The sequence below is a fragment of the Asterias amurensis genome, chromosome 9 (genome assembly GCF_032118995.1).
Source record: "Asterias amurensis chromosome 9, ASM3211899v1".
In the NCBI taxonomy this organism is placed as follows: domain Eukaryota; kingdom Metazoa; phylum Echinodermata; class Asteroidea; order Forcipulatida; family Asteriidae; genus Asterias; species Asterias amurensis.
The window spans coordinates 11,958,210-11,983,766 of NC_092656.1; the positions used below are offsets into that span (position 1 = coordinate 11,958,210).

General features: G+C 39.2%; 2 protein-coding genes across 2 annotated transcripts; one reads left to right on the forward strand and one right to left on the reverse strand.

Annotated features, from left to right (window-relative positions):
- Positions 1–2,452: 2,452 nt before the first annotated feature.
- LOC139941979 (galactose-1-phosphate uridylyltransferase-like) lies at positions 2,453–15,655 on the reverse strand. The gene is made up of 13 exons (XM_071938634.1): positions 15,514–15,655; positions 14,162–14,331; positions 13,287–13,365; positions 12,170–12,218; positions 11,565–11,694; positions 10,934–10,990; positions 9,917–10,039; positions 8,717–8,849; positions 8,342–8,425; positions 6,995–7,149; positions 4,753–6,495; positions 3,950–4,078; positions 2,453–3,414 (listed from the first exon to the last, which is right to left on the reverse strand). Exons 1-11 carry the CDS (start codon positions 15,536–15,538, stop codon positions 6,436–6,438), a joined length of 1,065 nt encoding a protein of 354 aa, XP_071794735.1. The 5' UTR covers positions 15,539–15,655; the 3' UTR covers positions 2,453–3,414; positions 3,950–4,078; positions 4,753–6,435.
- Positions 15,656–16,438: 783 nt separating this feature from the next.
- Positions 16,439–24,984, forward strand: LOC139941606 (kelch-like protein 24). The gene is made up of 3 exons (XM_071938185.1): positions 16,439–16,734; positions 21,180–22,560; positions 23,197–24,984. The coding sequence occupies exons 2-3, from the start codon at positions 21,346–21,348 to the stop codon at positions 23,671–23,673; spliced, it is 1,692 nt and encodes a 563-aa protein (XP_071794286.1). The 5' UTR covers positions 16,439–16,734; positions 21,180–21,345; the 3' UTR covers positions 23,674–24,984.
- Positions 24,985–25,557: the final 573 nt, after the last annotated feature.

The following is a 25,557-nucleotide window of genomic DNA, read 5'->3' on the forward strand; positions in this document are numbered from 1 at the left end:
GCAGGGGTACATTTGTTAAAACAATGTAGAAGTTTTATTTTAAATCACATCTTAACTATGTGAAGTACCTTTTAATAGATGATCAATTTGCATCGGGGATAAATGAAGCAGTTAGGAGCAGGCCGAGTCTAATGACCCTACGTTAGGACAGATGGGTGGCGTTTTTTACTTGCACTTTTCCCACCTGTAAAATAATACATGTAGAGGATGTTGTGTTCCTGATCGCACATTTTGCACCTTACAGTACGACTATACTCTACTACAAGAGGAAGATATTAATTTTGGTTTTACCCTTACACAGATGTGTGTTAGCACTGTATACTTGGTACTATTCTCGAGTTCTGTAAAAAAAAAAAACAGGTATCGGGTGGGATTCGAACCCATGACCTTAGCAATTCTAAAGATTGCCGATGACTTGAGGCAGTTTTGAATCCCATGTTTGTGCAGTGGGTACCGCAGCGAGATGTTAAGTTTACATCAGGGATACAAGAATATTATTTTGGTTTTACCCTTACACCGATGTGTGTTAGCACTGTATAGACGATGTGACCAATGTTTACATTTGAACCGCCCTCTGTTGACAAAACACTATATACGTCATGTTTCGCCGGGCACTGAGTTGCGTAGTTGTAGTAAGATTGCGTACACTTTCTAGCTGGCTGCCAAAACACAAAAGTTTTGCCCGGCGGTATGCGCGCGAATCATGTTATGGTTTTCGTGTGACGTCAGAGGTCACATCGACTATACTTGGTACTTGTCCCTTCGACAATTTATCTGAAGAGAACAGTTGTTTTCAGAATTAACTGTAAAATTAACCAAATGTTCTCACCAAGATTTTGTCTGTTTGTCTTTGTAAGAAATAAGCTTGGCTTTAAAATAATTGAATGCTTCTATTAATGTACAAACAATCCATATATAAAGTTACCAGTTTGAAGAAGTTTAAATACTGAAGAGTCAAGACACAAACACAGAATTTAGGACAAGGCATTTCTATGCGATATAATGTTCATTTATTGTTCATTTAGCGTTGCATAACACCCAGACTACGACAGATAATAAAGTTACTCTAAAGAGATTTGACATAATTGGTTAAAAGGCAATGTATTGACCCCTAGCACGCACGTCACATGTGGCGACTGCCCATGTTCACCATGTTGGTGGGCATTAGGTTATTGTGTAAATGCTGCGGCGCCTAAAATGCGCACTTCACTGAATAACGCACAGTGACATTGCCCACCAGTATGGCGCATCCATGATTATTTTGATGATGACGTCAGGTGAATTGAGTCAATACCTTTGTTTTTTTAAACAATTTTTTTGATTGTTTTATTCCTAATATGAATATCCATGTAGTTATAAAATTAACGTGAAAATTACATTTCAAATGGTGGTCGCATTTTTTAGATATTGCTGAACTCCGGAGTGAATATGTCCACACAGGAAGAATAATCCGTATAGGAATACACAATCTGAGAAGTGTTACCGCGGTAACGCTTCTTATATATTCAAATTTTGGGAGGATAAAAAGTTAAATCTTTTTCAATGACCGTGGTACTTCTAAGTGAAATGTTTCTCGAAATGCATTATGTAATATCCGAAGCTGGTGTACAGTACTTCTTACCCCATAAGTTTTTATTGCCATTCATTTTTAGAGTTGAACCCAACCTCTACGTACCCTTTAAAACCCAATTCAAATTTTCAAAATAATCCTGCCCTTGTTTGTTTAGTCACGATTGGAAATTAGATGAACTGTTCAAAAATACATTGTTTTTTATTGGATAGCTTTCCTTTACAAAACTTGGTACCAAATCATGATGTCTATGAAATATTCAGCCTAAAATTTACCTAAGGAGAACTTTTGTTGTTTCAGTTTGCTATAAATCTACCTAAGCTGCATGAACATGCCAAAAATGTACTGCTCTGTTGCGCTTACAAAATATTATTAATAGACCGTGGGATGATCATCAAAAAGGGCTCTAGTTTTCGAGTTTTGTGGTCTACCCTCTGCAACTACCTGAATTTTTCCCCAGATGTTCTTATGGTAGTCCTGAATAACATGTGAAAGTCGTCAAGGGCAAAACTTGCACAGTAATGAGTTATTTTAATTAGAAAATAATTATAGAAAAATAGCGCCCTCTATTGGTCAAAACTGGAGAACTATGCACAAACTCTATGGGCAAATCACCAAGTGCACAAACGAATGGGGAAAATATACTGGCTTATTTATTTTGCTTTCATTTACAGGTTTTCAGCTCTTTTCTCCCAGATTAATTAATTATTTAACATCCCTGGACATCAATCATTTCCCCAATTGAGTTATTTCAATTGTTTCAAATTAATGTCACTAACAAACTTTCTGGGCCTCATTTTGGTCATTTACTAAGTTTTCAGAGCTTAGACAGGCCTTAATTAAATTGTAATCGATTGAATGAATGAACTTGACAAAAAAGGATATTGTTGACATTAAGATTTTTTTAATTTCTTCTCTTCATATCATAATGACACATTTCTAGTACAATACTCATTGTTATCATGATGAATTATGTTACTTTCTTGAAAAGGCCCTTTTAAATTCCCCAAACAATTCAATTTAAAACAATAATAAATCCGTTTATGTGCCGTATAACCTATGCCTGGCGTATCCCCAAAAAGTCTTGACGTATTCTCACGTATCCACCTGTAACATACATAACTTCATTTTAAGTTAGTGATACGCTATCAATTCATTAGTCATACGCTTTGTATACGTTCAGTACGCTATGGATGCGATTCTGGGAAGTTGGGCACTCTTGAACTTTTAAAATGCTCGAACTAGTTTCTGTAGGCCTATACGCCGGCATACGTTAAGGCGATACACCATGGTGTGACAGGGCCGTTAACAATTTCAAAGATATAAAGATTTTACAAAATTGAATGAAAATAATATAAATCTAGTTCCCAAACTGTCTTTCTGGTACCACAGTAACTGATGGGTTAATTCAATTCTCAAATATTGTTCCACATTTATTTTAAGGTTTATATTTTGGTAAGCCAAAAGCTTACTTTTTACACATTGTACTTGTGCAGAATTCTCTTCTTGTTTTTTCTACTTTTCTATTGAAAATGATGATTTAGACAACATTTTGTTTAAATTAGTTATCATCAGAATAAACATCCCCGTCCGAGTCCTTTAAAGCCACTCCGCAACTAGCACAAAAGCATAAGTCTGTGCAGGGGAAATTGATTTGTTGACAGGAACATCTGCTGTGTGATATTTTCCTTTACATACTTTCTTCTTCAATCTGCATGATACACTGTTCGGGGAGCACGTTCAGCTGAGGCGTTTCAGAATCACCAGTGTCAGAGCGTAGCAACCTTTTGATCGTGGTTCACCTTCAGTTGTCTCGTTGCTAATGGCATCACTATTCTCGCGTTCTGCAAGCGAATTATAAAAGCATACTCGATGACTGAACAGACAGTACACAAAATAAAAACAATTTGTAGGAAAAGCAAACATGTACAGTTTTGGTGAAGGTAGATCAACTCATTGTTCCTTAATTGTAGTACACATCCAATCCAAAGTTTATTTAGGCAGTATGAATTTCTCATATCCAAGTGGCATGCCCTCATACCCTAGTCAACTTGTGCCCAACTACTAAAGGTCAATCCATACAAAACGTATGATAAAGAGCACTGGAAAGCTTTTGATATAAAGAGGACATTTTTACCCAATACTTTGAACTTTTCATTATCTTGTAGCAAATTCTTGCAAAAATTTACACAGATTTTATATATAGATTTTTTTATTTAATAGGGATACTGGTCCTGTTCACAAATACCAACAGTTAACCATATATTCATTTGAGTTTTTTCTCTCGTTTTCCTGAAAACAAAAGAAAAAAAGGTTAGAAGGTTACGCACAGTATTTCTTCTGGTGGACGAGAGTAATGAACAAGTTATTTTTTTTTACCTTCAACTTTTGTTCTTCTTTAGCTTTCTCAGATTAGTTTCTGCCTTTCTTTGTTTCTCCTACTACCTGCACGCTTCATTGTCAGCGAAAAGTGTTGATATACCACTAACCCAGAGCGGACATGTCATACTGAAAAGAAAAGAAATACAAATAAATGAGGCCCTAGTTTACTCATCTTATTTGAAAACAAAATTAGGCTTGTTCCCCTTAGTTTAAATACAAAATTTTAATTTTAATACCACATCTCAAAGAAATCTGGTTGTTTGCCTCTAGAATTTTAAGAATAAAGATGGGGATGTTATTTATTATTATTCAAGCATACTTCATCACGTGATTAGTATGGGGGTCTTGGGGTACGTGTATGTACCCTTGCCTTTCCTCCACTTCAGTGTTTAGTAAGTAAGGGCCAATTTAATTTTTCCTGAATCGTGTACATTTTTAATCGGCCTAGTGCATTGAATATTTAATGTTTTTTGATTTTTCATACTGTAGTCTGTACATGTAATTGTAATTACTAATTGTAACAGTGCATGTATGAATATGATGTATGTTTTTTGTTATTAATTCAAGTATTAAGTAAATAACTAAAACCGATGTGTGTCATCATCATGATTCATCACCAAAATGTGTATCCTCATCATGTGATCGTGACTCTGATTTCGTTTCATATATTTGAGAGATCGGAGCATTTCATTTTGTTTAACTTCATGACTTGACAAAAAAAAAAAAAAAAAAAAAATGATTAACTGCTTTGCTTCGAATTGAAGCACAACTTATTCTGGAAAGAAATGTTGCCTAAATACCTTCAACTTCCACTAGTACATCCACGGTACTCCAACCAGCAGCTGCCGCTGTGCTTTCTGGTGAAATTGGATCGGAAGGTCTTGTCTTTTGTAGGTCGCTGTCATGTCATCATCCATGGCGTCCAAGCATACACATTTTCACATGTCATGATGATCATGATGTTTTTCCTAACCACTGCTGGGCCAACGAACTCCTGCCAGCGATAACTATTTTCCCGAACTAGCTCGGATTAAATTTATGTTGTTTTCATGTAACATAAAACGGGCCGATCTTCGCAACTTTCTTCCCTTCACACAGGACGAAGTTTCCTGAGAAGCGTAGACGACATCTTTCTGAAATCCTTCTCGAAACCACGGCTTCGGCTCCGCATGCTAGCTTGGCCCCGCGGTTGTTTTGGCAATTGTGCGTACTTTGCGTACGCACTCAGTCAGGGCTTCAGACGAGATAAGGGAACCTGAAGCTGAATCCAACGCAGGCGCCGTCGTTTCGAAAAGGGCCACAAAACCACAGGACTTCGAAACAAGCTCTTTCATTGGTCCACACATCCGCATGCATGTCATATGCGCTATGATTGGCCGAGCTTATAAGTCATCTATTTTTTTGTTGCACGTTCAGCCATTTATTCTCGCTGTATTATTGTGCTTCATTTCGCGAATAAATCCATACTGTGCAAGTTTTGTGCTTGACGACTTTTTTTGGGTGGTAAGTTGAATTTTCTTCAAATTTTGAGACCAAATGTAAGTAGTTGTGTAGGGTAGAGCACTGAAAAGCAGAATTTGGAGCATCATCCCACGGTCTATAAGTTATTACGTAACCTCTTCGTCTGGAGGTTGGAATAACAAAAACCAAGGGCCCAGAGTCACCAAGCTGCTGTAGAAAAAATACTTAAAAATTAAATTATAAAATCATGATTTTCATTACGACTCATTGATCAACTAAATAGCCTTAAAAAGTGGCAGTCTGTAAAACTCAAAATTCTTAGTAGTTCAGTTCTGGGTAAACCTGGGCGAGTAGTGCGACTATTGTCGCAGTTGCGACTACAGTTTTTTCAACTGCTCGTTTAATAGTGCCACCAAGACTACTACAAAAATAGTTGAGACCTGCTTGGTGAACTAATTTTTTTTTACTGACTGGTGAAGCACAATCAGACATAGGTGACACAATCCTTCAATATGCCCCAATGCATCTTAGCAAGTAAAAATTAGTTGCAACTAGTGTCGAAGTTGCGACTATTTGAAAGGCAACTAGTCGAGTAGTAAATTTAACTGGTCGCCCAGACTTAGAACTGGGTACTTGTAATCAATAAAGCTTCAATTTTTTTTCCCCGAAGGTCAAGTACCTGTATGCCTGCATGAGTATCAAGTCCTCAAAATAAAAATATTTTCAATAAAAAAATCACTTATTTTGGCAATAAATAATAGCACACTTCATTTTAGAATAGAAAATCTTTACAAATTTACAATAGAGCACCCTGTCATAATATTCAATTACCATAATATAGACAATGTGAATTAATGAGTACCATTTTAATACCACTTCATAAATCACATTGAACAAATGGAATGCAAAATTACCAGGATTTGATAAAACATTTCGTGATCTTTTCAAATTAAAGGAAATTATCTCCTTCAAAATCAATCGATCAATCATTGTCTGGCATTTGTAGAGCACAGTAACTTCCGTTACTCGTTGACTGTTCCCTTGTAGTGGACATCTGGCAAATTGCGTAGTCTCTCTGCTGCCTGAAATCATCATAAATCAATTTTAAAATCTGTTAAAATTGTAACAAAATTTAAAAAAAATATCACGTGGCAAACCACAAGGGAAAGTACACCATGCTTCCTCATTGGATTTAATTTTGTCATTCTACAGAAAAGTCACGGTACTTTGACTAAAAAAAAGTCCAATGGGAACACTGCTTTAGTTTGAAACGTTCTGACTGGCACCCCCGAACAAAGATATTGACAAAATAGGGACATCGCCAATATAGGGCTAGATAGCTCAGTTGGTAGAGCGCCGGCACGTTAATCTAGAGGTCGTTGGTTCGAATCCCACTCTAGTCAATTCTTTGTTCAACCCCAAAAATCATTTCAAAATTTACCCATAGTCAGTTTCCCTTGCGGTTTATATTGATAAAATAATTTTTTTCCAACTAACATTTCTTTTGGGAAAATTAATGGTCGGGTTTAGTCAGTAAGTCCATCACTATTAATAACTTTTTTTTATGGCAGTTGTGTTTACCTGTTCAGCTGTTAGATCCCTCTGTGCCTGTGCCATCATCTCATATCCCACCATGAACTTGCGCACAGTTGCTGACCTTAACAGAGGGGGGAAGTACAATGCATGGAGCTGCCAGTGGCTGTTGTCTTCATTGAGCGACTCCCCTGTGGGTGCACCTGTGTACCAATAAATTCATTCAAAGACTAAATACAATTGTTTCAAATGCAGTGAATCTATTGTTAAACCAAGATATGCACCAAAGCACCTGAGAAAGGTAAAGTGTTCTATTTACACAAACCTTGAAAACCAGTTGTAAACTACTCAGTACCTATACTTGTAAACGACTGAGTATACAGTGCTACACACATCAATGTACTGTATGGGTAAAAACCTAAAACTAATATTATCCCCGTTCCAAATTAAACATCTGATATATATCGTTGCTGTATCCACTGCGAAAAGCATGGGATTTGAACTGCCTCTAGCTACAGGGCAATCTCGATAGTCTAGTTGGTAAGACACTGCTCTAGAATAATGAATTGCAAGGGTCATGGGTTCGAATCCCACCCGAGTAATAGGCCTGTGATATATTTTCACAGGACTCGGGGGAAAGTACTGAGTATACAGTGCTAATACACATCGGTGTATGGGTTAAAAAACAACATTAATCAGTGTTTTTGAGGTTTTAAACTCTTAATAGTTGCAATGCTATCTAGTGCACAATGATTGAAGTGTCAGGACTCAACTACTATTGTTTGTTTTCTTTCTGTATATATTTCCGGAATGGAAACCAAGGATGCCTCATAGATGAACTTATAGACTGTAGCTCGCAAGTCTGAGGAAACCTGTAAACAGGGGTGCTTGCTCAGCGAACCAGAAACACTGGGGTTAACCCCTACGTGTACTCTTGCACGATAAAATGTTCTGCATTCTTTTACATGCACTACCAATCTTAGTGCGCAGGACTTCTGGCTTTACGTCCCATCCAATGGACAAAGTAATTATGGGAAAATGTCTTGCTCCAACCAGGATGCAAACGCCCAAACCAGGACTCCAACCCACACTCTAATCAGAGCTGTCTTGTAATGCGCATAGAGTATATTGATATAGGTCACTGCGCAATATAAATGTCTGTGTTATTATTGAGTTTGGTGCTCCTTCTAAAACCGCTCGACTACTACACTTTACTGTATATCTTTAACTTCAATGGGAATTCTTTCTCATTGGTTTATACTATTAACAGCTGCAGTGCTTCTCACCAAGTCAGTTTTTATGGTAATTAATTTGACCACTCTATGGCCCATCTTAAATAATGAAAAGTAGCATTTATTCCACATGACCTTTGACCCTCATGCTTTGTTTACTCACCATGCCATCCCATTGAGTAAGGGAATGATGTTTCAAACAGGTTGTCATACTTGATGCACAGTCGCTTAATGATATCGGCTAGACCTATGTAAAGGGGGAAGAAAAAAAACGGTACAAGTTTCTACATTCACAGGATCAATAGTCGCAATAAAACCTCAACAATTTCTCTTGCAGCAGTTGGAATTGATTATTAGTTAATAATCATCGTACAAGAGCCATGAAATTTGTCCCTGATGCTTCAATTGTTTTGAGGTAATACACAAAAATGTGTGAATTAAATGACCAGCGACTTGCAACAAACCGAGTCCTCAGTGAGATCAAAAAGACAATTGTTTCTTAAAAAGACTGGACTCTTTCTCAAATTCCTTCACTCACCATTTCGCTCCTCGTATGTGAGGTCTGGTAACCGCAGTACATGTCGCCGTGGTAACAGCATCGTTTCAAATGGCCACATTGCCCAATAAGGCACAACAGCTAACCAGGTATCATTTTCTACAACAATTCGTTCCTGAATAGATAGGGAATGATTGTTCAGTTATTTCAATGCAAATTTACTGACGCATCTTTTGAGAACCCAACATAGAGGCCATCTTGAAGTTGATGACAGACATTGTGTAAAACATGCATTTTTAAATACAGAGCTTCATAAATCAATGTCAAAATAAAATAGGAATCAGGTTGGCTCAGTGGTTTCTTTCGTTCTTCGCATGTGGACTCGGTTTTCAGTCCCTACCTGATTGCAGGGGTTTTCCCCCTTTTTGAGTTTTCCTCCCACATCTAAAACTGAACATTTCTTCTTCTTTCATATTCATCAGATTATTGGCGCTCACTGTGCTGTTGGATGTGTAATCAAAATAAAATGTAAACAATTAATTATAATGGCGTCTTCTATAGCACTGGTATCCACATAAGTGTTCATGGTGCATGCTCCCACCCCCCACCAAAAAAACCCCCCCCAAAAAAACCCAATCAACACAGTGCCCCCTTGTGGGATTAATAATAATAATAATAATAACCTAACTTATAAAGCGCTTTTTACAAAAGCGATACAAAGCGCTAACGAAATACAATAGCAACAAAACAAAAGATAAACTACATGCTTTACAGACAAAACAATGCAGTTAACAATGATTCAATCTAGAGTAACTTAGGATAGAGGTGGGTTTTTAATTGGGATTTGAAGGAACTCAGGGAATTGGCTAAACGAACAGATTGAGGAAGACGATTCCAGCATTTTGGCCCAGTTGCAGCAAAAGCTTTAGATCCTACATTGGTACGTGATCGTGGGGCAATCAATACAACAGCTGAAGTGGATCTTAAATTATACAGAGACTGGCGGGTGTGGAGAAGGTTGCCCAGATAAGTTGGAGCTTGGTTAGAGAGTGATTTATATGTGAGTACTGCGTTCTTATATTCAATCCGTTGTACCACAAGTGGAAGGCAAGACACCACTACACCAATCTGACTGGATGGCTCTGACGGAATGTGGTAGACCAAGACCATTCCTGCAGCTACCTGGACAGAACGGAGACAATAAGAATGTGCAGAAGGAGGGAGTTCAGAGATTCTACTCACCTTCTTTTCAGCTTCCATCTTGGCATATTCAACAAGCATAGGTGTTCCATGTGTCTTGTAGTACTCCCTCTGGGTTCTATCTTTTATTCTAGGCTCATTGGGCATAAAATTGCTGCCCCACACCTTTGGGAGAAGAATTATAAAACATACAAATCACTCATAGCTCAATGAGCGGTCTCCCTTTGACCCCAGTAAGGGCGCTGTGCGAAGTCATATACAAGGGGTTCTCTTTTTACTCTTTTGCACTTTTTGAGTCTTGCCACTAACTAATATATTTCATTTAAAGATTAATTTTCTAACTCGTAGTTAACCATGTCTGAAAGAATGGCTTCAGCTTGTAGCTACTAAATCATTCAAGAAATAAATCTATCAAAATAATCTACTCTACAGTAACTCAACAGTACACCCAAATGTTTGGACTTTGATAAAATTGTGAGCTCAAGCTAAGAGTGGGTGATTTTGGGTACAGTCATGGCTGGATTATTACACTGGACCGCAAACCCCTATAAGGCCAGTGAGTTTTGCAATGGGCCAGTAATTGCATGACTTGACAAGTCCACAAGCGTCGCAACTGGGATTCAAACCAACATTCCACTGATAAGAAATACCAGAGCTCGAGTCCAGTGCTCTTATCCTCTCGGCCACGACTTTCTGGCACTTTAAATCGAAGGTCCCGCTTTTGTCAATTTTTCTTTTCTTTTTCCAACCCAAACTGTCCTAAAAGTTATCAACACTTTCAGACACTCGTTGGGTATAGATAAAGTATCATGGCCTAGCATTTAAGATTACCGGATTCAAGCTGGGAGTTGGGGAGGTAGTGCTTTCTGCTCTACCTGCCAGGCTTCTGATGGATGATACCCAAGCCTTAATGTTTCAGCCCTAGGAGTAGGTAGAGCGGCCCCTGTAAAAATAGTAAATTGTAGCCCACACCTTGAAGTAGCCTTCAGGCCTTGTGTGTCTGACGACTTGCATAAAAAAATATAAAATAAAATAAAAACGCTTTCCCCTCATGCTTACCTGGCAGTGTGGATGTGGATTTGAGCATCCCATCACTGCTCCTTTGTTTTCAAATATCTGTAAGATGAGAAAAATTACAATCAAACCTTCATTGCTGATAACAAATTATGTCCAAATCTAAAACTGACAATTTCTTCTGTGTTTGAACCTGACTTCCTTGTCCTCTCTTGATTGGGTTTTTGGCTAGTACAGTGATTAGGTTTGCTTTATTGAGAGGTCCAATTTAAAAGCTTTTAAGGCAGAGTGTACATGTAAATTTGGTAGTTACTCCAAACATTAAGGAATATAAAAACTTACTGGAGGTAAAGGGCACTGCAGCTGTTAAAATTATTAAACATTGTAAGGGAATGAACCCCTTTGGAGTAATGTGGTTTTAGAGAAAGGGGTAAACTATTCACCAAAAACTTTGAATCCGAGAATCTGAAAGCACACAATTCTATACAACAAGGGTATTTTTTCTGTTATTATTTTCTTACAACTTTGCTAGTTTAACCAAGTGAGCCAGAATTTCACAGGTTTGTTATTTGTATGCATGCATTTGGGATACACCCAAGTCTTTGACATTACCAAAAGTGTACCCTGGCTTTGAAGTCGAAAACGACGTATCGTTGATCCTTTTGCTGTTTCTCACCTGAACCCATTTGAACTTTGACCCTAGGTCAGAGGTCATCTCAGCCCATTTATCAACAACAGCTTTGATCTCTGTGAGTGACATCAGAGGTAGTGTGATGTCGGACCATGGATGAAAGCACATCACCTGGCTGGAAGTAGTAACAGCAAAATTTAAATAATACATATGAGATTAGACACTGTTGGTAATTTCTCAAAATAATTATTAGCATACTGTAAAACCTTACTTGGTAACAAGTAATGGGGAGCTGTTGAAGTAGAGAGAAACGGCTCCCTCTTAAGGCCCACTGACCAGGGGTAATATATATTGAAGCACCATGAGCGTCACTGCGTGACGAACCTGAACACTATATAAGAAGCCACTATTATTATTATTACTATTAAGTAATGTAGTTTTCGAGAAATAAGTTATTTTCCACAAATTTGATTTTGAGACCTCAGAATTAGATTTTGAGGTCTCGAAATCAAGCATCTGAAAGCACACAACTATGCATGTCAGATCATTGGTATGATCTTTGGGGAGTTTGGTGGCTCTGTTACGAGGTAATTTGTGATATATAAGTTTCGCTTCCATTAATCTTTTCAAGATACTAAATGCCAGCTTACCATGATCCAATGGCGGGAGCTGATTGGAAGAGAGGATGTTCACTTGGGCCTGTGGGAAAAGAAAACGTTTCTTGTCTTTCACATTACCTCGCAAAGCCCACAAGCGAACCAGTGAAAAGTGTTGATCTGAACTTCACGGCTAAACATGTTAAAATTGTAGTATTTTTCTTTCAATAACTGATTTCAGTTTGTTATTTTTGAGTTTTAATGCTACATGCATAGTGTGGACCAGTAAGTAAAAGAGGTTCACATAATGTAGAGACTAATTGAAACACTATGTGGACTACACTTGTCCATGCGATGTACAATGTTAAAGGAAAGGATGTTCCTTAAATGTACAGAACATAGGAATTTCCACACATAACAAAAGGGACAATGGGTCCACGGTTGGGAACCGTTGCTATCCCAAAGAGTTGAACAAAGGAGGGTCCACGATTGCAAGGTGTTTGTCATAACTTTATTCGATTAAAAATTCCAGCTGTGATTGCCTCCGTTGATAATGTGTTTAAAACTTATTGCAGAAAAGGACAAAGCGATTATGGTAAGGTGTCTTGCTCAAGGACACAAGTGAAACTACTGGGATTCGAACCTACACGCTGCAGATCAGAAACACCAGAGCTATGAGAAGGGTGTCGTGGCCGGGCGGATATGAACACCAAACTCAAGCTCTGGTGCTTCTGTTCAGCAGAGTGTGAGTTCGAATCCCGGTTGTGACACTTGTGTCCCTGAGCAAGACACTTCACTATAATTGCTTCACTCCACCCAGGGGTAAATGGGTACCTACAGTGTATGAGGGCAGAGATGGTTCTTGTGATTGGTTTAGCTGAATAGCACATAATTAATGATGAACAGGCTACATACTCCCCACCAGGGAGCTGAGATGGTTTAAGGACTTAATTAAGGCCCAGTGACCGGGGGTAATAATGTTGGAGATGCCCTCCGGATGTGTAAAGCACTATATAAAAACTGGTTATTATTATTATTATTGTTATTATTATTGCATGCTCTTTTACAGCTCAGCCCAACATGCCATCAACATGCACTTAAACAAACAGGGTTGAAGGGGGCGCCCTAATTTGAAACAAAGTTTAGTCATTCCCCTAAGTGTTGTACTCACTGGGTTCAGGTGCACCTGCCTGTAACAATGCTGGGAAGTCATTCTCAAAGACAAAGGTACTTGCATAGTCTGGATTCACCTGAGTGAAGAAATATTTGCTGAAATTAATGATAATTAAAACTAGTTCTTATCTAGAACATTTCACAATAACATCTCAATGCGATTTACGTTTAGAATACAGTGCCCTGGGGTCGATTTCACAAAGAGTTAGGACTGGTCCTAACTTAGGACTAGTCCTAGGAGATACAAATTGCATGGATAGTCCTTAGTTAGGACGAGTAGCTGGTCCTAACTCGAGATAAGACTAGTCCTAACTCTTTGTGAAACCCACCCCTGGTCATTTGGCCAAAAATATGCTGTATGGCGCTAGTGACTTGTTCATACATGTACACAATATCAACCTGTAGCTACCCTCGGAGGTACCTAATTATACCCTTGGGTGAAGAGAAGCATAATACATGTAGTAAAGTACATCTTTCTCAAGGTTCTCCTATATAGTTATATTTTGTAATTTAAATGATTAAGTGGAAATAAATTGAACTATTAATACAATTGAACTATAAATGCAAAGTGTCACAATCAGTATCACAGCCTTGAGCTGCTGTATGGCGCTAAAGAATTGTAAATTACAAAAAAATTTACACAAAATCAACCTGTAGCTTCATGTACACGTGTAAGCTCGCTATTTATACCAATTGGCTGAAGAAAAGCATCTATCTCAAGGTTCTCCTGTAAAAGTTATATTTTGTAACTTTAAATGATTGAGTGGAACTTCCAGGTGGGAATAAACTGAGCTATGAATAAAATTGAACTATGAAGTGTATCACAATCAGTTACTTGTTTTTAAAATCATCTAATCATTTTGGGAGGCTTACATCTCCATGGGCTCTTGTAGCCCGTGGACAGAGCGGGTTCTTGGGGTCATGACGAGGAGTATCTTCGGTGGGTTTCTTCTCCACTTGTCCCTTCCAGGGTCTCTTCATCCGATGTGGAGACACTAGAACCCATTCATCCTTCAAGGGGTTATAGCGGGTGTGCTGGTGCTCTGTAATATTAAGTCAAGATTAGACAATAAAATTTAACAAAGTAAACTCAGTTGCTTACTGGGGCACTGTACTCCTTTTATAATGTTGTTGACATCTGTGGTTCGCACTAGCCACTTTTTGTTCTGCTTGTATATGAACTGCCAATGTCAATTTTTTTTTAACAGAGTACAGCGTCCCACAGTTAGTAGGGAATTATATTTTTCCTCAAGGCAAGGGCATTTTAATTAAAAGGGCACACTGCCTCTGATCTTGAGTAGTGTGTTTATTTAATCTGTTTTTTTTAGTTGGATGATCTCCCCATCCATCAATGGAACTCGGCAAACAAAGGGGATTGGTAATTGTCACTTGGTGTATCTCAACATAATTATTAATTATGCATATAACAAACCTGTGAAAATTTGAGCTCGATTGGTTGTCGGAGTAGCGAGATAACCAACTATGAAAGAAAAAACACCCTTGTCACACGAAGTTGTATGCTTTCAGATGCTTGATTTTTCGAAAACCTCAAATTCTTAACTTGACTCTTGAGGTCTCAAAATCAAATTCGTGGAAAATTACTTCTTTCTCGAAAACCACGTCACTTCAGAGGGAGCCGTTTCTCACAAAAAGTTTTATACTATCAACCTCTCCCCATTACTCGTTACCAAGTGAGGTTTTATGCTGATAATTATTTTGAGTAATTACCAATATGTGTCCACTGCCATAACAAGTGTAGATGAATTTTAAGACTGTTTAGCTACTCATTGTGTGAAATTGGCAGTTAGCTTCTTGATCGATTCGAACCCACAACCTTGTCCTTGAAACACCGGCGTGAAGTTGGTTACTTATTTGACGTTTGACGTTCAATATCAAACGAGTAACAGTTACCGGTTTGACATTCGTCTTAAGTTAAGTGCATGTTCTACACGAAAAATATGTGACTTGTGATTGCATTGCCAGCAAACAAAGTTGCGATAACCATGGAGGTAATTCCTACCTCCATGGACCATGCGATAACGTAAACCCCCCTCCCTATCGCAACTACATCCATGTATGGAAGTCCTGCCACTGCTGACTGCCTGCCGCCCATTGACTTGTGGCCCATCCCATCCCATGCATGCAATGCATATTTATTGCAGCACTGCCAGCACAGCAGTCTATTCTAAAGCAATGCTGAGCGCCCCATAAACATTTCGACTTACCTTTGGGGTCAAACTTTTCCGCCATATTCACGACACAATCATCAAAATTATACCAAAGAAAACAAATCACTGTACAGTTTGTAATGGGAAAATAATGAATTCAGCAGGCTATAGGCACGTGATGACATGCAATCTTTGTGTACTAAATGTATTACCTTATTAATATTGGACTATGGAGGGCGCTGTTTAAAAATAAATCCACCCACGTCGGGGGGGGGGGGGGGGGGGGAGGTGGTCACGGCCGGGTCCCACTGGTTTCCCTCAGTGGATGGGTCACACTTTATAAGTTTAGCAGATAATGGAGGTTGCCTTTGAGTAAAAAGTTGAGGGGGTCATGGGGTCTAATGTGAACTTATTAGTTTGCCAATATTGAGGTGTCCATTCTAGAAATTAATTGATTTTTTTTTTAAAGATTCGGCAATACTTTTACAAACTAATGCAAAACTATAGAGTAAGGCAAAATGCTATAGCCATCTCATTTTTTCCTGAAAAAAGCTCTATTAAGTCAAAATAAAAAAAAAACAAGAAGATAAATTTCGGTCAACTTCAAACTCAGATTCAACAAAGGTAATGATGGTGTTTCACTATTGAACAGAAATAATGAGTGATCTGCACCCCCCCCCCCCCCCTCAATTAATTTCCTCAAAAAAATAATAAATAAATAAAATAAAAAAATAAAAAAATAAGATAAAAGGGGGTTATATACCAGAAATTAAATCCACCCCCTTTCTAAATTGTTGAGAATTGTTATTATTATTCCCCTTTTCCAAGCCTACTGTTGTTTAGTCACGTCTCAGTGCACTGGGCCCGTGGGCGTGTCCTCAGCAATCCAGACGGCTACAGCCTGCCACTCCAAACAACCTGAACGGCCGTATGAACAATGACAATGAAATACCAACAATGGCCGCTCTCAGCCATAAACCGATAAACAACAATTCAAATCAAACGGCACCCGACGTTCTACTTTCATGAGGCACTTTTTAGATGCATGCACAACAGACCTACATGTGTTCGCACAGCTGTGGGTGAAGGTATACTAACCATGGTATTTTGTCTGAATTATTTACAAGCATTTTGTGAGGAGTGTTTTGTGCACATTTTTTTTAGAGGATGCCATTCGCTCTGCTGATGTTGATTTTGTATCATCCTCTTGCTGACAATACTGGGAGTGGGAGATTGAGAGAGAACTAATTGCCTTTAACTTATCGCTTTAAACTTGAGGTAGGTAGTTAATGTTATTAAGGTAATTCGTGACATGGCAATAATTATTAAGAGTTCAATATTAACCCAATGGTTGTTGTTTGTAGTCAAACACATGCTGTTGAGGGGGGGGGGGTGGTTGCACAGCGACGTGATACGTAGGCTCGCGTATCAAGTAATAATATTGTTTTCCACCTGTTCATATTTTGTTTAAAAATATAATGAGTATTTCAACTGATCCGCATTATCACTATGGCAATGCGTATCAACAGTGCTGGATGATAGTTTTTATTATAATTAAACTACGTCATTATAATAATGCTTTTAATGTCTATTGCACATTATTATAATTATCATCAAATGGCTAGGCTAAATATTAAACAAAACAATGCATGAATTAACCATTGTAAAGATATTTGCATATACAGCAATGCTTATGGCTGGGAAATTACAATTCTGTTGAATCTACTGGTGGGTTATAAACTCAGTCAGTCATTAAAAAGGTAACCATGGAGTCTACTATCCAATAATAGAAAGCTCTGATGTGGTCTTAAACACTTTCACATCAACAGCAAACATGTATCAAGAGTTGGAATAAAATAACTCTATGATTTATAGTAGTACCATTGGCTCGAAATCCCTTCATAATATTATTTCTAAAAAAAATTGCCAATAAAAACCGCGGCTCAGAAAACTATGCCTAATGGAGTGTGTAGAAACGCAGTTCATTAAAATTTCATTCAAACCGATGCAGTCTCAAACCCTTTCTATAAGAGTCGTATTATATTTTCCATGAACAGGTTCCCAGTCTATAAACAGTTGAATTCAATTGAAAGTTATGAATAATGGATAGCCTAGCAGACGACACACGACAACCTTTCCAAACAAAAAATAATTGTGTCAATTGAAATGATCGATTGGCAATTGTTAGCCCTCTGGCGTTTGTTGTGTTATTATGTGGATTTTGGTTGTCCTATTTCAAACAACAACGAACCAGAACTAGAAATGAAAACAACTTGCGACTTTAAAAGATTGTGCACGTGATCACTGTGACAGGTTGTAGATTTGGACTGACTTCAAATACTTTTATCAATCCGAATGCAAGTTGAGCTAATACAATGGCTGGTCAGTGAAATTTAAAGACACTGGACACTATTGGTAATTTTCAAAGACCAGGAGTCTGTTCACTTTGTGTATCTCAACATGTGCACAAAAATAACAAACCTGTGAAAATTTGAGCTCAATATTGGTCGTCGAAGTCACGATTCGAGGTAATAATGAAAGAAAAAACACCCTGGTCACACGAAGTTGTGTGCTTTCAGATGCTTGATTTCGATACCTCAAATTATAATTCTGAGGTCTCGAAATCAATTAAATTCGTGGAAAATACTTATTTCTCGAAAACTACGTTACTTCAGAGGGAGCCGTTTCTGACAATGTTTTATATCACCACATCTCCCCATTACTCGTTACCAAGTAAGCTTTTATGTTAATCATTATTTAGAGTAATTGCCAATAGTGTCCACTGCCTTTAATGCTTCTTTTTGATTGTTACATGACCTGCATGACAATCTGCATATTATTTTCTTATTTCAATCTAAATTGAATGAACTGGAATTAAATTGGACAAGAACTTTGTGAAATTGGTCGCGAGAAACCTACACAAGCGGTAATATAAATCCGAGATACAAGAAACAGTCTCAAGTTATCGTTATCGTATACAAATTTGTCTCGGTTCGATTTGTTCTCACAATGTTCCCATAATTGCGTCAGAATGGAATAAAATAAAAGTAGCGAAACCCTAACCCTAACCTTGCACCGACAAATTCAGGTTGACATTTTTTCCCCAACTCCTGCAAAAGAACATTATTGCTGCGATATTAGTCATGCGACGTCAACATTTGTATTGCATTCGAAGGAAGATATGAACCGGGCTTAAAAACAGAACCACTTGACAAAATTATTTTGGAATTCGCAGTATGTTATGGTTGAAATTCGTCCAGCATAATCTGGGTATAATAGTAGAGGTTTGACCCACCACCATTTCGAGTTATTGTGGCAAAAGTGGGCATGCTACACAACTATGGAAACACGGTTAAAATAATTGCCTATGAATTAAACTTCCATAATAAATAAGTTGGCTATACACGCGCTGATGGAGTAACAACGCGTTATTCACAGGCCCGCCTGTGGTTAGGTCATCAGAGCATGTCCCCTAACCCTGACTCACAAAGACTTTGAAGTTTCTTCAATCGTAAAATCGAACCCCCAAATAATTTTATGGCTAAACACCTCTTTTCCCGTGTAGATTTACGAAACCACATCATAACAAAAATGCTGAAAGAGGAACCCTCGGTTTATGCCGTGTCGTTATTCGTTATCACATACCAGACGTTTGAGAAATAAAAAAAAATTGTCAGATAGAGTTTGACCGATTTAATGACAAGATTTGTAAAGGCATTGGACACTATTGCTAATAACGGCTCCCTTTGAAGTATAGCAGGTAAATTCTCACTCAATTAAAAGAAACCGGGCCCCAGAAGCCCATTTTAGGCATTTTAAAGCACACACTGTTTGAAGCAATGTATTAAAGGAGCAATGGAGAGTTGTTGATAGTATAAAACATTGTGAGAAACGGCTATCTATAAAGTTACATTCTTGAGACAGAGGTAATTTCTCACTCAACTCAAACAATGCTGAAGACTTCAGCTAATGCCTTTTATCATGCATCGAAAGCACGTACACGTTTTGTGAAGCAACCACAAGGGTGTCTTTCCCTCATTATTCTCTTGCAACTTCGATGACCGTTTACAGATTTCTTAGTTTATGCATTGGGATACACCAAGTGAGAATACTGGTCTTTGACATAATAGTGGAGAGCTGATGTTGATAGTTCTCATTGTGGGAAACGACTCCCTCTGAAGTAATGTAGTTTTTGAGAACGAGGTAATTTCTTACTAAAATAATAAAAGACTTCTAGCTAGAAGTCTTTTATTCCTATCTGAAACACACACACAAATTCGTCCAAAAAGGGTGCTTTTTCTTTCATCATTTTCTCGCAACTTCGATGACCTATTGAGCCCAAATATTCACAGGCTTGTTATTTTATGCTCATGATGGGATACACCAAGTGAGAACACTGGTCTTTTGACAATATTAACTACCAAACGTGTACACTGCCTTTAAGATAGAAATAACTGTTAAAACTGGCACAGGAAATCCATTCGTCTACACCGTAGGTTTCGATCACGTTTAAAAGATACCACATTCCAATTGGCGATGGGAAAGCTTGAGTAGTGTTTGCCTTGTCGATCGTATTGTGTATGACGTCATGATAGAATTATTCATATAGTGTTTACCGTTGATGTAACTTACAAAGCCTTTGTTCATCCGTAACACGTATTGAGTCAATTGTAAGCAAAATTAATATAGGCCCTATATCGGCGATGCAATTGAGCTATGTCAATATATGCCGACTCCTTTGAATAATACACTTGCAAAGAATCCTTGAAATATTGAAACTTACAGGTAAACACACTTGGGCGTACAACAGGTCGTCCTTTTAGCATTTTTTAAAGCACACAGTGCCTCTGTTATAGGACATGTTGCCTTAGATCGGTCGAGTTGGTCTATGAAAAGCGTTTGAAAACCGTTTGATATAAAATCCATACGGTTTGGAAGACGTAAAGTGGAATATAATTATTCACACAAAAATAATATTATGCTTTGAAGTTGCGTGGTTTTCCTTTTATTTTGCGAACTAGGAATGGCCGACCGTGTTAGTTCGCAAAATAAAAAGAAAACCACGCAATTTCGAGGCATTTTTGTATGTGTAATTATCTACATCTATACATCTTTCTAACCAATGCTTTCCATAGACTACTGTTCCCGATCCAAGAAATTGTGTCCCTTTAAGTTTTGACCCGTCGCGTCGGCTTTTTGTGATGAAGACCTTGAAGTGAAAACTTAGACCAGCCAACAATCAAGGGCTATAAAAACATATACACACATTTGCCGAATACGACTGCTCAAAATTGCGAGTCGGAATACAACTTCACATGTGATCATATGTCAACACAAGTTAAATAATGCTCTCTCTTTGAATAGGGTATTGTTGTCAGTTTTGTATTCGGCATTATTATTTTGTAGTTCACCCATAGTTAGGTCTTGGTTTCGAGATATCACAATTCCATTGCCACCCGCGAGGGTCGAGAGAATGCGCTGCAGGTAAGCGTTTGGATGTCCAAAACATTGTCTCATTCCCAGAGTGTACGCTAAACATGTATAAAGTTTATCATCAGTTGTTCATAATATTTTAGAAACAAGGTTTGCAGTAAACAAATAATCACAGGTGCTTGCTACAACTCGTTCATGGTCTCATAATTCCCGTTTGATTGTGTTTATGTCACCGAGTGGACACAGATTGAAATTGAACTAACGATAATTGGTGTTTCATTGTATTTCAGTTTTCCGTGACACTGGGCCTACATGTTAATAGCACCATTCAAACTCATTGATGTGACGACGACTTCCGTCTGCACTGGCAGTGGTAGGCAACCGGAACCTTCATCAGGCTCATCGCCTTCAAAAACAACTTGCTTTTGGGTTATGAGTTCATAGCTTGAAATCATCATGCGATCAACGACTGCCGAAACCTTAGCTGACAGCAGTGTGGAGCTACACCATGCTTCACATCCTGAGATGCTCTTGAGCTCCCTGCAAACCCTTAGAAAAGACCGACAATTTACGGACGTCATCTTGCGAGTGGACGGAGAGGATTTCCACTGTCACCGGAACATCCTCACTGCGTCCAGTGCTTACTTCAAGAGCATGTTCTCAAATGACATGAAGGAGCGGAGAGAAGACATTGTTGAGATCAAAGGAGTCTCGGCAACCAGTATGGAGTTGATCTTAGACTATGTGTACACATCGAGAGTTACCATAACTGCAGACAACGTACAGGGACTCCTGGGCGCAGCGGATCTACTTCAACTTACACTAGTGCGCCTCGCCTGTCAGAATTTTCTCGAAACGCAGATCCATGCTTCAAACTGCTTAGGGATACACCTTTTGGCCGAGCAACATTCATGCACAGAGCTCTCGCAGAAGGCATGGTCTTTCGCACTGCAGAATTTCCCCCGAGTGTGTTCACACGGAGAGATTCTCGAGCAGTCCCCGGAGATGTTGGTGAAGTATTTTTCAAGTGACGAACTTGTAGTAGATTCAGAGACGGATGTGTGTGAGACCATACTAAACTGGGTTTTAGTCGACTTGCAGGAACGGAAACAGCAACTACACGTTTTGTTGACCCATCTCCGTACCCATCTTTTGCCGAGAAAATACCTCACGGAGAAAGTGGTGAAGAACGAGCTGATATCGTCGCTCGTTGATACCAACAAACTACTGAGTTCATCGTACGGAGGAAGCGAAATATTCGTATCTCGTAAGCCAGGCCGACGTCGTCGCACCCGCTCCCGTAAAGTGATCGTTGTGGTCGGCGGGGTTGGACCCGCTAACATCAAACTCAGAGAACTCAAATATTACGACCCTGCCGACCGCAAATGGGGCACTCTTGCGCAGCTGCCTTCTTCTGCCGATTCCGTGAGCGGGGTCGACGAGGTGGACAACGACATTTACGTGACGGGGTTTAGGGGTGATGTGTCGGCGTTCAGAACGACGAGCGGCCGGTGGGACGTCGTCTCAACCTCGGAGATTGATGCTGGGTCTCGGCAGAGGAGATGCTCTGCGGTACAAGGAGGCTTTGTCTACCTCATTGGAGGTTACGATGGGTCTGTCAGACTGGCAAGGGTGGATAGATTCAACACTAGAACCAAACAGTGGGAAACGGTTGGTACTCGAGTTTGCATCTAAGCTATCTTAAAACGTTAAACAAAAGTGACACTTGGTTTTTACAACACTGTATACACGCAACACTTAAGAGCATAATTTTTATTTCGATGTTAGAGGAGAATGTCTTGTCAAAATTTTGATTTTCGACACGACACTGTTGCTGAACTAGTTTTATTTAAAGGAACACGTTGCCTTGGATCGGACGAGTTGGTCTATAAAAAAGCGTTTGTAACCGTTTGTTATAAAATGCATATGGTTGGAAAGATCTTTTAAAAGTAGAATACAATGATCCACACAAGTTTGCCTCGAAATTGCGTGGTTTTCCTTTTACTGTGCGAACTAACACGGTCCGCCATTTATGGGAGTCAAAAATTTGACTCCCATAAATGGCCGACTGTGTTAGTAGACAAGGTAAAAGGAAAACCGTACAATTTCGAGGCATGTTTGTGTGGATCATTGTATTCTACTTTTACAGCATCTTTCTACCTATATATATTTTATAACAAACGCTTTTCAAAGACCAACTCGACCGATCCAAGGCAACGTGTTCCTTTAACGAGTGATCACTGAACCTGCCGTGTTAGTTTACTTAGTTATGATCCAATGTTCAATGTTCTTCTTTTTCATGTACAGGTTACACCCCTCCCGGATGCAGTGAGCTCGCCTGCCGCAGCCACCTACGGCGGACGGATCTACGTCTTCGGCGGTGCGCTCTCCAACGAGATCGCTACCGACCGGGTCCGATGTTACGACCCGGAAACCAACGAGTGGTTCCCCAGAGCACCGATGCCTCACGCCCTCTCAGGCATCGCAGCCACGGTGATGGGCGACAAGATCTACATCGTCGGCTGCCTCTCACAGATCGTGCATCGCTACGATCCGCTGAAAGACTCGTGGAGCCAGGTGACCAGTATGCGACGCACGAGGGCGCTGTGTTCTGCTGCCGTATGTGATGACAAGTTGTACGTCACTGGTGGAGAGGATCAGCCGAATAGCTTGACGGACACAATGGAGTGTTTTGATCCCGTGACTAATAGATGGGCTCCATGCTATGGTCTGCCGTACCCGCTCAAGCTACACAGTTGCGTAACAATCATTAAAAGGCTATAAGGACAATAACGCCAATTAATTTTTAATTTTTACAATGGATGTGACGCAGCATTTTTGTTAAACGACCCTCCACAAGACATTACAACAAAGTTACATAACTATTTTATTATTATATAATCCTGGCTGTGAAACAAATACAAGGATCTAATAAGTGAATAGGCCTCGTGCTCAAAGACGCACAAAGTGCCGGAGACCGGGACCCCAAACCCACACTCATGCGACCTGAAACGCGAGGGCCACGAACCCGGCACGGTCACGATCGACACGCAACAACTGCTAAGTTTTAGGTGGCCACTCGGGATCGTCGAAGGTGGTGACGGGTCAGTCTTATTTTAATGCTACAATCTAAATTGGTGGTTGACTGTGGAAAGAGAGAGAGAGAGCAACGACACACCCGCATTGAAAGAAATTGGCAAAATTTCATGGACGAGTAGTTTATTATGATTATTGATTTGGGTACTCTACCCATAATTCAAAAATTCGTAAAAACAAAACAAAACAAAACGTGAACAAAGTTTTTATCAGCTTTGACAATGCTGTAGCAACAACTTATGTATTTTAAACAGATTTTAAACATTATTTTGTTCATGTTTAACTTAAAATTTTGTTTTGTGTGGTTAATTATTTTGGACAAAGGTGGGCCTTATTAAACCTTTTGACAATAAACATTAATTGCTAGAATACCATGATTAATCTATATTAAACCGTTTCTTGAACGGAAAGTGTATGTAGGCCTACTCTACTCATTGCTTGCCATTTTTTCTGAAGTCAAATTTTATTGTCCTAAAATGCCGGTGTCGGATGCAATTGTGTCCGTCATGCAATACTGTCCGCTCCGGACACTTTTGCATATTATGCAATCGTGTCCGGGGCTATGCAAAAACCGTGTGGTGGACATCTAAAGGACTGTACATGTATGTGCGCGCGTAAGCGAGCGTGCATGCACTGAGCACATAATGCAGCATGGATGATTGCATGCAGCGAATAACCAACCGCCAAACCATTCATGACATGCGCTTAGCTTGCAAAATCAAAATTGGGAACGTGTTCCGTCGACCAAGGGCGTTTAATTTACTGCACGGACGGTTTTGCACAGGGCGGACACAACTGCATATGCAAATGTGTCCGGGTGGACTCAACTGCATTGTGCAGCAGCGTCCGGGCGGACACGATTGCATATACAAACCCGTCCTGCGGACATTATTGCATAGCATTAGCGATAATGCGTAGCAATCAGTGTCCTCCGGATAGTATCGCATAGAGGACATAATTGCATGCGACACGGGCGTCAAGCTGACCGCAGGAGACTGTCCGGGGAATAATAATTAATTTCAAAATAGGGCGCTGTTCACAGTTCGCCGTGTGGGGGGGGGGGGGGGGGCACTCAGTTTGGTGTTCAAGTCTTTCACGAACACATTGGTAGTTCAGAAACAAAATGTATACTACGTTCGTTGGTAAATAAAACGTTTTTGTTTATAGAATAGAACTAGTTTTAACAAGTCTTGGCAAATTACAAAAATTGTAATAACTTGTTTTTTCTAAACGTCAAAAATAATGTCTTTAGTTAGCAATATTTTGGAATTTTAAAACAAGTCAGTTTTTTTAACGTGTGGCTTATCTTTGGTACACAATTTGACTGATGTTTTCAAAGTGATAACACACTCGGCATGGGTGGGACGTCCACTCCAAATCACAATAAAAAAACATTCTTTGAGAAAATCCGTTAGCTCAAATCAAGGAGCAGTGATTCAAATTAACCTCCGTTAATGGGTGATGATGACTTTTCACGACGTCACATGACCAGTTTGGCCTCCATTTTAGAAAATTCCCCGCCCCTCCTGATTAACCCCCCTTGAGCTGTCGAGCCATTATTGTTTTGTTTTT

Bases quoted from the DNA above. Each gene is read 5' to 3' on its own strand.
- LOC139941606 (XM_071938185.1), top strand. From the start codon at position 21,346: ATGCGATCAACGACTGCCGAAACCTTAGCTGACAGCAGTGTGGAGCTA. The intron at 22,561-23,196 runs GTTGGTACTCGA...TTTCATGTACAG, and splicing joins GAACCAAACAGTGGGAAACG to GTTACACCCCTCCCGGATGC.
- LOC139941979 (XM_071938634.1), bottom strand. From the start codon at position 15,538: ATGGCGGAAAAGTTTGACCCCAAAG. The intron at 12,219-13,286 runs GTGAGTACAACA...CTTTTCCCACAG, and splicing joins GGCAGGTGCACCTGAACCCA to GCCCAAGTGAACATCCTCTC. The intron at 10,991-11,564 runs GTGAGAAACAGC...CTCATCTTACAG, and splicing joins CAAAGTTCAAATGGGTTCAG to ATATTTGAAAACAAAGGAGC.